This window comes from Pituophis catenifer, unplaced genomic scaffold (assembly GCF_029215685.1).
Source record: "Pituophis catenifer annectens isolate HBS135680 unplaced genomic scaffold, rPitCat1.0.hap2 SCAF_15, whole genome shotgun sequence".
NCBI classification, from domain to species: Eukaryota; Metazoa; Chordata; class Lepidosauria; order Squamata; family Colubridae; genus Pituophis; species Pituophis catenifer.
The window spans coordinates 14,143,908-14,159,226 of NW_027256895.1; the positions used below are offsets into that span (position 1 = coordinate 14,143,908).

At 47.5% G+C, this 15,319-nt stretch overlaps 1 protein-coding gene across 1 annotated transcript in view; it reads left to right on the forward strand.

Moving 5' to 3' along the window:
• FIS1 (fission, mitochondrial 1) overlaps window positions 1-14,693 on the forward strand; it is a 37,040-nt gene extending 22,347 nt beyond the window's left edge. Inside the window, exons 4-5 of the mRNA XM_070954458.1 lie at window positions 9,334-9,439; window positions 13,241-14,693. Coding sequence (XP_070810559.1) covers window positions 9,334-9,439; window positions 13,241-13,338 — 204 coding nt within the window. The 3' untranslated portion in view covers window positions 13,339-14,693. The remainder of the gene's footprint in view (window positions 1-9,333; window positions 9,440-13,240) is intronic.
• Window positions 14,694-15,319: the final 626 nt, after the last annotated feature.

Below are 15,319 nucleotides of genomic sequence, written 5' to 3' on the forward strand. Positions count from 1 at the left end.
GAAAATTTCTCCTTATTTCTAGGTTGAATCTCTCCTTGATCAGTTTTCATCCATTATTGCTTGCCTGACCTTCAAGTGCTTTGGAAAATAGCTTGACCCCTTCCTCTCTGTGGCAGCCCCTCAAATATTGGAAGGATCCTATCATGTCTCCCCTGGTCCTTCTCTTTACAAGACTAGCCGTGCCGAGTTCCTGCAAACTGTTCATCGTATGTTTTAGCCTCCAGTCCCCTCATCATCCTGGTTGCTCTTCTCTGCATTTTTTCTAGAGTCTCAACATCTTTTTTTTAATAGTGTGGTGACCATAACTGGATATAGTACTCTAGGTGTGGTCTTACTAAGGCATTACACTAATATTTCCTCTGTACTGAGCCTTATTTTGTTTTTTAACCTTAACCACAAAACAGACCTCTAACTAGGGATCTTTAAAACGATTTCACTCCCACCGTCACTTTTCTTCCTTCGGCAATTTGAAAATAAGTTTTCCCCATCTCCTGGTTTTGTGGAGATCAACAGCACCTGTTGTTTTGTCTGGTCTTCTGGAACTGGGGAAGGTGGTGGGATTGTGAAAGAGGAACTCGGAGGGATGTAACTATCTCCCCAACCTTGGCTGTGTGTGGGGTTGACTCTCCCCGTGTCTCCCTGTTCACTTGGCCTTTGCTTTATCTCTTGACGACTAATCTTGGCTTCATAAACTTCATGGAAAGCCGGGGCGTTGGCCATCCTTATCTGTCTTGGCCGATCCTCTTATCTGGGCTTTTTATGGACTGCCACAGTGCCGTGATCATAACTCTTCGATCCTCGGGCGTGTTGTCAAGGCAGCAGTGCAGATAAGAAGCAATTTCGGGTCCAAGGGAGGGAGGGAGGAATCTGTGCAAAGCACAGCTGGGCATACAGTGCATTCCTAATCATGTTTGCTCAAGAGGAAATCCCACTTGAGCCAGCGGTAGGATACGCGATGAGGCCTTAAGAGAGCAGGAATGGAAGGGGATGGTTGATGGAAGGAAGTTCAGGCTTGTTTTGAAGCTTCTGTGTGGCGCAAGAGATAAGCTGTCAAGATTGCAGGGGTGAGGTGAATTGAATTGAACCCTGTCCAGTTCAAAAACATTATGGGATGGTCTGGAAGTTGTTGTCTCTCTGTTGAACCTCCCTCCAGTGAGTACGCGATGATCCTCTCAAAAACATCTGGATGCCAGACTTCAACGTGTTTGTTGCAGTGGTGAAATCCTCCCGGTTTAACAACCGGTTTGGTGATCGTGCGCTTTGCACGCGTGTACAGTTTGAAGAAATCTTCACTTCCAGGTTTCTTCGGAGGAGTAACAGCTGATTCGCATGGCAATCGGCTCTGCCGCGCGAATCAGCTGAGGAGATAAAGGTAGGAAAATAGCACAGGTGGGTGGGTGGGCCCATCTGATCGTCAGGGCGAACCGGTTCACTCTCAGCTGATTGCCAGAGATACCAGTTCCCCTGAACCGGTCCGAACCGGTAGAATCCCACCACTGGTTTGTTGTCTAAAGCAGAAAAGAAGAATGGAGAAGCATAATCTCTCCCTCATATATTGGAGTTATTGCTCCCAACGTTCCGCAGCTGTTAACATCTGGAGAACCTCATGTTGAGAAGTGTTTTTTTCCAGTGGGACCAGTCTATCAGGGCAACCTGGTCTGCCCAATGATGGGACGACGCAAACTGCTTCTGCTTTCGCCTTTCAGCCCCAATCCAGGAGCCTTCGCAGGCAGTCGCTTTCGCGACAAACCATTTTTGTGTTGAATTTACGTTTACCGACAAAGAAAGAAAGGGAAACCGGTATCTCCAGCAATCAGCTGGGAGGGAACCGGTTCGCCCTGATGATCAGATGGGTCTTTTTCAAACTATTTAGATCTCATCAGCTAGCCCAGGGGTTGGCAATCTTAAACACTCAAAGAGCCATTTGGACCCGTTTCCCACAGAAAAGAAAACATGGGGAGCCACAAAACCCTTCCCATGCCCGACTATTTCCTGAGCAGTCACAAAACTAATGTATGTAGTTGAATTAAACGTTCTGTTTTCTTCTGAAACTTTTCTTTCCTTGGATTTATCCATGGTTGGGCTACAAAAAATCGCATGCCGGCGGTGTCGCACATTGGCGATTGTGACGCATATTTTGAGCGACAGAGCTGCAGCAGAGGGAGGAAAGAGCCACATGCGGCTCCAGAGCAGCGGGTTGCTGACCCCTGAGCTAGCTATACCCTTCTGGGATTCGAACCCAGGCTACTTGCATATATTTTGTTGTTGTTGTTAGTTGCAAAGTCATGTCCGACCCACCATGACCCCATGGATAACATTCCTCCAGGCCTTCCTGTCCTCTACCATCCTCTGGAGTCCATTTAAGCTCACGCTGACTGCTTCAGTGACTCCATCCAGCCACCTCATTCTCTGCCATCCTGTTCTTCTTTTGCCCTCAATCGTTCCCAGCATTAGGCTCTTCTCCAATGAATCCTTCTCATTAGGTGGCCAAAGTATTTGAGTTTCATCTTCAGGATCTGACCTTCTAAAGAGCAGTCAGGGTTGATCTCCTCTAGGACTTGCATATATTAGGTAAACGTATTACCCTCTAAGCGAAGGGCTCTTCTCACTTTGTCGGCTACACCAGGGGAGAGATTAAGTGTTATAAAGCTCATGTTGAGAAGGGTGTCTGTAGAGGTATCCCATGCCTGCCTTCCTTGAAGTCTCTCTAGGCCCAAGTTCTGGGTAATAATAATAATAATTTTATTTCTATACCGCCCTTCTCCCGAAGGACTCAGGGCGGTGTACAGCCTATTTAAAAACAGAATAAACATCAATTTAAAATAATTTAAAAGTATTAAATAAATTTGGCTGATTTAAAAACCCCAAAAATTTAAAACATCCAATTAAAAATTATGTTGTTAACCCAGCCTGGCGGAACAATAGGGTCTTGAGTGCGCAGCGAAATACCCGGAGGTCAGAAATCTTACAAATTTCCGGGGGCAGTTCATTCCACAGGGCTGGGGCTCCCACAGAGAAGGCCCTCCCCCTGGGTGTCGCCAGCCGACATGACTTGGCCGATGGCACCCTGAGACGACCCTCTCTGTGGGAGCGAACTGGCCTGTGGGAGGCTATTGGTGGCAGAAGACGGTCTCGAAGGTACCCGGGTCCTATGCCATGGAGCGCTTTAAAGGTGATGACCAACACCTTGAATCGCACCCGGAAGACCACTGGGAGCCAGTGCAGCTCGCGCAGGAGGGGTGTCACGTGGGCGCAACGGGTTGCACCCATAACCACCCGCGCGGCCGCATTCTGGACCAGTTGGAGCCTCCGAGTGCTCTTCAAGGGGAGCCCCATGTAGAGAGCATTGCAATAGTCCAACCGGGAGGTAACAAGGGCGTGAGTGACTGTGCGCAGGGCGTCCCGATCCAGAAAGGGCTGCAACTGGCGAATCAGGCGAACCTGATAAAAGGGCCCCCTGGCCACGGCCGTCATATGTTCTTCTAAAGACAGCCGTGCGTCCAGGAGGACACCCAGATTGCGAGCCCTCTCTGTGGGGGGCAAAGATTCACCCCCAATAGTCAGCGATGGCACCTGCTGACTATATCGGGACGCCGAAAGCCACAACCACTCGGTCTTGGAAGGGTTGAGTCTGAGCCTGTTCCTCCCCATCCAGACCTGCACGGCCTCCAGGCAGCGAGACATCACATCAAGGGCATCGTTGGGGTGGTCTGGGGTGGAGATGTACAGCTGAGTCGTCAGCGTACAGGTGACACTTCACCCCGAAACCACGGATGATCTCACCCAGCGGCTTCACATAAATGTTGAACAGGAGGGGCGAGAGGACCGACCCTTGCGGCACTCCCCATGCGAGATGCCTTGAGGTCGACCTCTGTCCCCCTGCCAACACAAATTGCGAGCGGTCGGAGAGGAAGGAGGAGAACCACCGCAGAACAGTGCCCCCTATTCCTAACCCCCTCAACCGCCGCAGCATGATACCATGGTCGATGGTATCAAAAGCCGCTGAGAGATCTAATAGGACTAGGACAGAGGAACAACCCCTGTCCCGAGCCCTCCAGAGATCATCCACCAACGCGACCAATGCCGTTTCTGTGCTGTGCCCCTGCCTGAAGCCGACTGGCACGGGTCTAGATAGATAGCTTCATCCAGGTGTCGGGGAAGCTGTCGTGCCACCACGCTCTCAACAACCTTCGCCGCAAAACGAAGGTTGGAGACCGGACAATAGTTGGCTAATTCAGCCGGGTCCAGGGAAGGCTTCTTGAGGAGGGGCCTCACTACCGCCTCTTTCAAGGCGGCAGGAAAGGCACCCTCGCTCAAAGAGGGTAGTCCAGGATTGTGTTCCAGCAGTGGCACATTGGACCAATGTCATCTTGTTTGTTCCCACAATAGCAATGGTTGTAAGCCCTCACACAACCATTCATTACGAGAAATTTTCTGGACAGTTAGAACAATGAATCAGTGGAACGACTTGCCTCCAGAAGTTGTGAATGCTCCAACGCTGGAGGTTTTTAAGAAGAGATTTGGACAGCCGTTTGAATTGGTATAGATCAGTGATGGCAAATCTTTTTGGGACCAAATGCCCAAACTGGAACGCGTGTACATATGCATGTACCGGAGCACTGAAAACCCAAAGACCAGCTGGCTGGCGCACGCATGCCTGTTTTTTGGCTGTTTTCTGGGCTGGTTTTCAAGCCGTTTTCAGGCTGTTTTTCCGGCCGTTTTCCGGCTGTTTTCTGGTGCTACGGTGCCCGCGAAGACCAAAAACCAGGAGGGCTCTGCGCATGCCATAAGTCAGTGATGACTAACCTTTTTGCCATTGCGTGCCAGGAAGGAGGGGCGGGGGGGTGTCGCACGGGTGTGTGCCCATGCCCATAATTCTATGCGCCCTGCCCCCGCGCATGCACACGACCCCCCCGCTCTTCCTGCTCCTGGCACGTTATGGCCCGGTAGGCTTGTTTTTCTTTCTCACCTGGCTCCAGGGCCTCTCTAAGAGTCTGGAGAGGGTATAAACAGCCTCCCCCCCCTCCGAGGTCCTCCAGAGACTGAAAACAGCCTGTTTAACAACTTCCAGTGGGACTGGAAGGCTGTTTTTTTGCTGTCCTCAGCCTCCAGGGCCTCTCTAGGAGTCTGGGGAGGGCAAAAATAGTCTTCCCTGCTCCCCTGGAGGTCCTCCGGAGGCCGAAAACGGCCTGTTTAACAACTTCCGGTCCCACTGGAGCTGAGCTCACGTGCCCATTGATATGGCTATGCGTGCCACCGGTTCGCCATCACGGGTATAGGTCTTTCTGCCCGAGCAGGGGGTCGGACTAGAAGACCTCCAAGATCCCTTCCAACTCTGTTATTCTGTTTTGCTACCCTTCAAAGTCACAATGGCACTGGAAAAAGTGACTTACGATCGTTTTTCACAGTGACGACTGTTGGCAGCATGCCCCATAGTCACGTGACCAAAATTTGGATGCTTGGCAACTGGCATGTATTTGTGACGGTTGCAGTTTCCCGAGGTCATGTGATCCCCTCTTGCGACCTTCTGACAAGCAGCGTCAATGGGGGAAGCCAGATGCACTGAACAACCGTGTTGCTAACTTAAGGACTGCAGTGATTCACTGAACAGCTGTGTGGTAAGAAAGACCGTAAAATGGGGCAAAACTGACCTAACAACTGTCTTGCTGTTGGAAAATTTGGGCTCAATTGTGGTCGTAAGCTAAGGATTACCCTTATCCTGGTTACCCTGGTTATCTACGAGACTGCCTACTGCCACCAGTAGCCTCCCACTGGCTGGTACGCTTTCATAGAGAGGGGCTCCTCCAGGTGCCGTCGGCCAAACAATGTCGACTGGGGGCCCCCCGGGGGTAGAGCCTTCTCTGTGGGGGCACCTACTATCTGGAATGAGCTCCCCCCGGAGATACGGAGAATCCCGGATCTACGCACCTTCCGCCGCGCTCTTAAAACCTTTTTATTCCATCAGGCTGGCCTGGCCTAATTTTTTTTTCCCTTTTAAAACACAAATTTTAATTTGTTTTTAATTTATTGGGGTGTTTTTAAATCTGTTTTCGGCCAAATTGTTTAATTCGGTTTTATTCTGCTTTTAAATTTTGTATTTATGTGTTTTTATCTTGTGGCTGTTCACTGCCCTGAGTCCTTCGGGAGTAGGGCGGTATACAAATCAAATAAACTAAACTAAACTAAACTAACTTATTTAATTTTGTAGGTATCTGGTCCCTGAACATGGATAATACTGTTGTGTTTAATAACCACCTTTGGGTTTTCTGTCTATAATAATGGACAACTTCCTTGGAATGTGTCCATAGCCATTAGAGTTTTGTCCTTTTAATCCCCATACCTGTCTCCTTACGGGGACCGCCTCTGCCCTATTGTCTCTACCTGTAATGGTAGGTGAGAATGGCCTTGAACGACGGGGCAAAGAAATGCTGCCTAGGAAACGGTCAGATAAGAGAAGGCCATATAATGGGTGGAGAAAGACTCAGAAGGAATCCACCCTTGTTTCCCGGGCTGCTAAGGAGACAGAAGAATTGTACTTTCAGATGCGCAAGTTTCTATTAAGGTGAACAGTACAGGTAGTCCTTGACTTAACGGCCACGCGTTTTCTGTGGCTAAGTGAGACGTTTGTTAAGTGCGTTTTGCCCCATTTTACAAACTACACGTGACCTTGGGATGAAGCAATTGTTGTAAATGCAGTATTTTTAGGACTATAAGACACACTTTTTTGTCTCCCAAAAGGGGGTGAAAATGTCTGTGTGTCTTATAGACCGAATATTGCTGCAGCAAAACGGGCTGAAAAAAGCCTTGAAAATGGACCGAAAACCCCCCCTCAAAAATGGGCTGAAAGAAGCCTCAAAAATGGGCTGAAAAAGGCCTTAAAAATGGGCCAACCCCCCCCCTCAAAAATGGGCTGAAAGAAGCCCCAAAAACAGGCTGAAAAAAGCCTCGAAAACGAGCCAAAAAAAGCCTCAAATACGGGCCGAAAAAGCCCTGAAAACAGGCCGAAAAAAGACTGGAAAAGGGCCAAAAAAGGGGCTGAAAATGGGGTGCGCGGAGGCCAAAAACCTTTTTTGTTGTTTTCCTCTTCTAAAATTAGGTGCGTCTTATAGTCAGGTGTGTCTTATAGTCCGAAAAGTACGGTACATGTCAGGCTCCTGAATTTTGATTTCATGTCCAGGTGGACATTACGATAGTCCTGCGAAGTGTGCATATATAAAGATAAAGGTTCCCCTCGCACATATGTGCTAGTTGTTCCCGATATATATATATCTAAATCATTTTTTTCAGCACCTTTGTAACTTAGAACAGATGTTAAACAAATGGCTGATAGTGGAAGACTATCTGTATTAAAATAAATGAATATAAGGAACATGGATAGGAAGTCCTCGACGTACAACCACAACGGAGCCCAAAATTTCTGTGGGTTAAGCGAAACATTGGTTAAGTGAGTTTTGCCCCATTTTAAGACTTTTCTTGCCACAGTTATTAAGTGAATCACTGCAGATGTTAAATTAGTCCCACGGTTGTTAAGTGGAACTGGCTTCCCCATTGATTTTGCTTGTCAGAAGGTCGCAAAAGGCGATCACATGAGTCTGGGAGACCGTCATAAATATGAGTCAGTTGAATTTCAATTTGAATTCTGATCACGTGATGGCGGGGAGGCTACGAACGGTCGTAAGTATGACAAATGGTCTTAAGTCTCTTTTTTTCAGTGTTGTCGTAGCTTTGAACGGTCTCTAAACGGACTGCTGTAAGTCCAGGACTACCTGTAAAATAGAATTAATTCATCTTCTCATGTTCTCCCTGTATGATCTTCCTCGTAAGGCTAACAGTTAAGGAATGTTGGCCGGCAGGGCTCAGGAAAATGGCCTTTTCTGCCATGGCACCTGCTCTATGGAACATCATTCCTCCTGAGATTCTCAGTCATCCAGGTCACAGTTGCCCCAAAGGTGCTTTTTCAAAAGACAACTGGATTTTTTTTTCATTGAAGACGTTTCACTTCCCATCCAAGAAGCTTCTTCAGTTCTGTCAGAAGTGGAGAGAAGCGAAACGTGAAGAGAAGAGAAGCGAAACGTCTTCAGGGAAAAACGAGGAAAGTCCGGTTATCTTTTGGAGAAAAAAAAACATATTTGGGACTTTCCTCCTGAGGTTAGGTTAATGCTGACCCTGCTGTCTTTTCTCAAAACCCTAAAAATATGGTTTTTTTCCTCAGATCTGTAGCCCCAGAGGTGTAATAGAACCTGTCCCTTGGCTTTCTTGACAGATGTTTTATAAAGTTCAGCTGCCATGTTTTTAATTTTAATTTATATGTTTTATTTGTGTTTTATCTGTTTTCTGGTAAGTCATCTAGAGACAATAGAATAGAATAGAATAGAATAGAATAGAATAGAATAGAATAGAATAGAATAGAATAGAATAGAATAGAATAGAATAGAATAGAATAGCAGAACAGAACAGAACAGAACAGAACAGAACAGAACAGAACAGAAAAGAATAGAATTCTTTATTGGCCAAGTGTGATTGGACACACAAGGAATTTGTCTTTGGTGTATATGCTCTCAGTGTACATAAGGAGAATAAAATACATTCATCAAGAATAAAAAGTTACAACACTTAGTGATAGTCAAGGTTACTAATAAGCTATCAAATCGTACTAGGAAACAAGTAAAAACAATATAAATTGAAAGATACAAGCACATGGTTATAGCAATAAGTGGGAAGAGATTGATACTAGTGAGGAAGAGAAGAACATATGTGAGATAACAACAGAAAAATTTATTTGAATAGTTCCTGAACTATTTTCCTTTCCTGACCATAACTAAGAATTCACAAGCTTCCAGTCCCAAAACTTTGTATAGATCGTCCTCGACTTAACAACCGTTCATTTAGTGACGGTTTGAACGGCCCGGAAAAAAGCAACAGGACTAATTTTCATACGTACGACCGTTGTGGCATCCCACATCCACACAAACAAAATTCAGACGCTTTGTGCCACAGACTTGTATTTATGATGGTTGCCATGTCTCGGGGTCACGTGTTCACCTTTTGTAACCTCCTGACAAGCAAAATCAACGGGGAAGCCACTTTCACTTAATAACTGTGGCAAGAAAGGTCGTAAAATGGGGCAAAGCTCACTTCACAAAGGCCTCATTTAGCAACCGAGATGTTGGGCTCCATGGCGGTCGTAAGTCGAGGAACTACCTGTGCCCATCGCCTATAGTTGTTAGAAGTTGAGAAGATCCATCTGCTTCTGTCGTTCTTTCCTACGATGGGTCGGCGTGACTTCACCTGGTATCCAAATTATGACTGCTGTTCATTCTTTCTCCGTGACAGGAATACGAAAAGGCCCTGAAGTACATCCGGGGCCTGTTGAAGACTGAGCCAAGCAACACGCAAGCTTTGGAGATGGAAAAACTGATCAAGAGAGCCATGCAGAAAGGTTAGGGGCAGTGGTGGTATTCAGCTGGTTTGTAGCAGAGATCACGGGTGGACGAGCGCATGTATGGAAGGCGAGCGTGAGGCGAACCTGTGGTAAAAATATGTGAAACCCACCTCTGGTTAGGGGGCAGAGGTGGGGTAGAGAAGGCCGGTCCTTTTTAGCTCACATCGATTGTACTGGATCCCAGTCCAAAGAACAACAGCTAATGGGATTTTCCCCAATCTGTTGTTATTCTTTTAAACCTCTGGGTTATCCTGGTTTGTAAAGAATTGAGCTAAACACAGCTTCACAGTTGCGAGACCAAAACATGCACTAATCTAACCCTAACCATGAAGCAGAAGTGCCCAGACACGTGAAATCTTGGCTTTTAACAAATGCAACAAACCTGGATGATTAAAGAGTGTTATTTCTATCTAGAGAACTATGAAAGTGGGAGGTGGTACACTCTTAGCAAACTGGTTTTATTTAAATATACATACATACATACATACATACATACATACATACATACATACATGCATACAAACATACCAGTGGTGGGTTTCAAAATTTTTTACTACCGGTTCTGTGGGTGTGGCTTGGTGGACATGGCGTGGCTTGGTGGGCGTGGCAGGGGAAGAATACTGCTAAATCCCCATTTCCTCCTGATCAGCTGGGACTCGGGAGGCAGAGAATAGATGGGGGCGGGGCCAGTCAGAATTTTTACTACCGGTTCTCCGAACTACTCAAAATTTCTGCTACCGGTTCTCCAGAACTGGTCAGAACCTGCTGAAACCCACCTCTAAAACATACATACATACTTGTGTTTCCCTGAAAATAAGACCGGGTCTTATTTTCCTTTGGGCCTCAAAATAAGCACTAGGGCTAATTTTCAGGGGTGTCTTATTTTTTCCCCCCATGTACGGGAGGCCCACTTCTGCTTGCTCGTGGCCGCAACAGAACATTAGGCAGAGTGATGCACCGGTGCTGTGGCCACGAGGCGAGGCAGCGGTGGAGTTGCCCCACATGCCCTGCACTGACTTACCTCAGGGCTCCCACAGCCAGGCAGTCCACACCCCGACACTTGCCTCACCTCGCGGCCGTGGCACCCACACACCACTCGGCCTCCTGCTCCGTTGTCACCGCGAACAAAGCAGAAGTGGACCGGCAGCCACGTGGGTTCCTGCTGCACATAGCTGCTGGTGCTGCCACCGCGAGACAGGTGTCGGGGCGTGGATGGCCTGGGCTGCGGGGGCCCTGAAGTAAGCCGGTGTGGGGCAGATTCATTCACTCACTTTGCCTCGTGGCCGCGGCACCTCAACAACAAAATGGGCAGCCAGCTGGCTGCACAGGCTCTTAAGTAGGGCTTATTTTGGGGATAGGACTAATATTAGGCACACATGTATAAAACAGCCTAGGGCAGTGATGGTTAACCTTTTTGGTGCCGAGTGCCCAAAGCGTGTGCATGTGTGCGAATGCACGCGCGTGTGCCCAAATCCCCAAAATGCAATGCAAGCACCCCCGTGCCCCATTTTGGCTTCCAGATTGGTGCAGGAGGCGTTCCAGGCCAAACCCCGTGCCCCATTTTGTGCCTGGAAAGCCTCCTGCACCAATCTGGAAGCCAAAACAGGGCGCTGCGCAAGGCTCCTCCATTGCCCCATTTTCAGCCTGGAAAGCCTCCTGCACCCCCCCTCTGCACATGCTCCCTGCCCGCCCAGGCGTGCGCGGCAAATACACTAAGACTAGCTTGCCGGCAGGAGGTGCATGCGCGGTGCAGCTGGGCTGGAGCGATGGCTGGCACGCCCGCTAACCTTTTTGCCATCGCGTGCCAAAAGCAGAGGGAGCGCGGGGGGGCGCACCCATAATTCAATGCCCTCCGCACATGCGCATGTGACACCCCCCCTCCCCCCGCTTTTGGCACGGTAAGCCCAGTAGGACTGTTTTTTCGCCCTCCCCAGGCTCCAGAGGGTTTCTAGGAACCTGGGGAGGGCAAAAAACGGCCTTCCCCACCTCCCGGAGGCTCTCTGGAGGCCAGAAACAGCTCGTTTCCTGACTTCTGGTGGGCCCGGAAGGCCTGAAAATCAGCTGGCCAGCATGCGCATGCTTAGTGGAGCTGAACTAGGGCAATACTCGCGTGCCCACATATATGGCTCCACGTGCCACCTATGGCACACGTGCCATAGGTTCGACATCATGGGCCTAGGGCTTATTTTCGGGATGGGGCTTATTTTCAGGGAAACGGTATATACACATATATACACACATACATAAATATAGGTAGTCCTTGACTTACAGCCCTTCTTTTAGTGACCGTTCGAAATTACGGCAGCATTAAAAAAAAAAAAAAGTGACCCATGACTGTTTTTCACACTTAACGACGGTTGCAGTTACGAGATGATCAAAATTCAGACGCTTGGCAATCGGCATGCATTTATGCCGGTTGCAGTGCTCCAGGATCCGGTGATCAGCTTTTGTGACCACCTGACATGCAAAGTGAAAGTGGGAAAGCCGGATTCCCTTAACAACCGTGTTACTAAGTTAACGGCTGCCGGGATTTGCTTAACAACCGTGGCAAGAAAGGTCGTAAAAAATGGAGAGACGCGACCTAGAAATAAGGAGAGTGACAGTGAGAACAATGGAACGGCTTGCCACCAGAACTAGTACTCCCAACACTGGAAGTTTTGAAGAAGACTGTGGAAAGCCATTGGTCTGAAATGGGATAGGGCCTCCTGTTTGAGCAGGGGGTTGGACTAGAAGACCTCCGAGGTCCCTTTCAACTCTGTTATGCTGTAAAACGAGCAAAACTTAATTGTTTCACTTAGCAACCGAAATTTGGGCTTAACTGTGGTCATAGGTCAAGAACTACTTATACATGCATGCATAAATACATACATACAGTAGTGGCCAAAATTGTGGAAACCTTTTGGGGAAAAGTGTATTGTCTAAAACTACCTAATAACACCACTTTTTGGGGGGAGTAGTACCATAAAATTATATATCAGTGGAAAGATAATTTAATCAAGAATGTAACGCAATAACTTTTATGAAGGATTTGCTATTAGAATAGCAGTTACATTATAAAGAAGAAAAGTGAAACACGTAGAAAAAAAAAACAAGATCTACAAAAATGATCACCATAGAAATAAATGAGATATACAAAAATGATCACCATGTCAGTTAACACATAGTTGGTAACCTTTAGCATTACAACGTCTTACAACGTCTTCCCATGGAGTGAACCAAGTCTTTTAGTTCTGCAGCTGTTATAATGTGAAACCAAGGTTGAAGGATTGCTTTTATTAACTGGGTTTTATTGCTGGATTGTTTCTGACTAACAAGTTTCTTTCGTCGGCTCCATAGATTTTCAATTTGGGTTAAGGTCTAGGCTATTCGCAGGCCATTCCAGCAGTGGAATAGGATTATCTTGAAATTCCAAAAAAAAAAAAAAATGGTGTTGTTAGCCATCAAACCTCCAAAATACACTTTTCCCAAAAGATTTCCACAATTTTGGCCACTACTGTACACTCCACAGCAGTTAATGTTTGAAGATTGCTCAGTAATTGTGTGTCTCTGGAAGGACCCAGGCTAGGATTGATGGCCAAGGGATCTTGGTTGACCTCAGGAAGGCAGGCGTGGCGGCTACTACTCCTTTGAAGAGGTGGGGGGTGAGTGGGTGGGAGATGAGTTGGTTGCCATGGTAACAGGTTTGTCCCGCGCGCGCCCCTCTCCCTTTGGCGCAGCCGTCCAAAGTCCCTTCGGCGTGTCCATCTTTAACTGACCCTCAAGGATGACACCCCCCCTCCCTTCTTGTTCTCTCCACAGATGGCTTGGTTGGCATGGCGATCGTTGGCGGCATGGCGTTGGGAGCAGCGAGTCTGGCGGGCCTGATCGGCTTGGCCATTGCCAAATCCAAATCCTAAGGTGTATAGGGGTTAGGCCTCCCTTCTCTTCCTCTGGTGGAGCAGCCCGGCCTGGCAGCTTGGAAGACCCAACCCTTCAAGAGAAGCGAGCGGAGGGATGGTTCAAAATTCTTTTTGTTTTTCTTCAAATGTCACTAACGCTGACTGTAATTCCTGGATTTTCGGTCCTCTTTTTTTTTTCTTTTCCTGCTGATCAGCTGCCACGCTCATGAGGGCAAAGGGCCATGATAATGCAGAATTTGCCCAGAGAATGAGGGTGCCCTGAGACTATAATCCAATTTTTCCTCTTGCGTTAATCCAAGATGAGATTCTTCTGCTTGTCTCTCCTCCACTGATACAAGAAGACGTACTAAGTCCTCTCTCTCTCTCTGCCTTTCACTTGTCCCAAAAGTTTGGAGGTCTCTTCTGCTGAAGTACGGGAGCAAAACCACCTTGGTGTCTCTTCCGGAGAAAAAACCAGGATGTCCTTCTGCCTTTCGGATGAAGCTTTGATCAAGTGCTGGAGACAAGGCAGCCTTCTGGGATGGGTGGGAAAAAGCAGCAAGTTTTCCACCGGCAGAATATTCCCTTCACAGTGTGTGTAGTCAGCATGAATCCATGGTTAACATTAGATTTTATTTTTTTTTTAATTTCCTTGTAATGCTTAGCCGGGTAGGCTCCTGAATTCTTCCAATTTCTTTTTTTAAAAAGTCATTTTTATGAAGGTAAAGAGGCTGGGTAGGCTCAGCAAGAGGCCCACCTGTTTGAGCCTCTGACAATGGACCTCGAAACGTGTATGAGTAGTCCACTCCAAGCCATACCACCTCTAGCTGAACTACAATACCCAAAACTCCTCGCTCTTGACCATGTTAACCTAGACCTGCTTAGATCTGAAGCTCACAAGTCAGCTAGCTTGAGTAAGACGTCGGTCTATATCTGAGGTGGGGAACCATGGCCCCCTTTATGACTTGTGGACTTCAACTCCCAGAATTCCTGAGGAAACTATGGCCCCCTTTATGACTTGTGGACTTCAACTCCCAGAATTCCTGAGGGAACTATGGCCCCCTTTATGACTTGTGGACTTCAACTCCCAGAATTCCTAAGCCAGCCAGCTCAGGAATTCTGGGAGTTGAAGTCCACAAGTCATAAAGGGGGCCATAGTTCCCTCAGGAATTCTGGGAGTTGAAGTCCACAAGTCATAAAGGGGCCATGGTTTTCCACCCCTGGTTTAATTGATACCCTATCATGAGTGTTGGATGGTTCACACCATTGGAAAACATCATCTCTTTTTTTTCCCTCCCCCTGAATGAGGTATTTGTATCGTTTTCTAGCCTCCGGGTGGCATGAAGGAAGAATAAAATTCATTGAGAGAATGATGTCATTGGTTTCCTCAACTCTTGGTTTCTGCCTTTCGGGAAGGGTGAAGGAAGGGCAAGCCGCAAATCAGGTCATTCGTGAGAACGCTGTAAAAACGTTGCGTACTGCGCTTGCCTCAGATGTCAGGATGCAAATGCGTAGCCGTGTTTGCACAGCGACTTCCACCTCCCCCCCCCAGCCCGTTATTGTATTGGCACCCTTTCGGCAAGCCACCAATGGACCGTGATCCCTTACCAACTTTCCTTCCTTCCTTCCTTCCTTTCTTCCTTCCTTCCTTCCTTCCTTCCTTCCACTCTCTCTTTCTCTGTCTCTTTTTTCTTTCTTTTTCTTTTTCTTTTTCTTTTTCTTTCTCTCTCTCTCTCTCTCTCTCTGTCTCTGTCTCTGTCCCTGTCTTCCTTCCTTCCTTCCTTCCTTCCTTCCTTCCTTCCTTCCTTCCTTCCTTTTTCCTTCCTTCCTTCCTTTCTCTGTCTCTGTGTCCCTATATGTGTGTCTGTTTCTCTCTTTCTCTGTCTCTGTCTCTCTCTCTCTATCTCTCTGTCTTTCTTCCTTTGTCTCTTTTTCTTTCTGTCTTTCTCTGACTCTGTCTTCCTTTCTTTCTCTTTCTTTTCTTTTCTTTTCTTTTCTT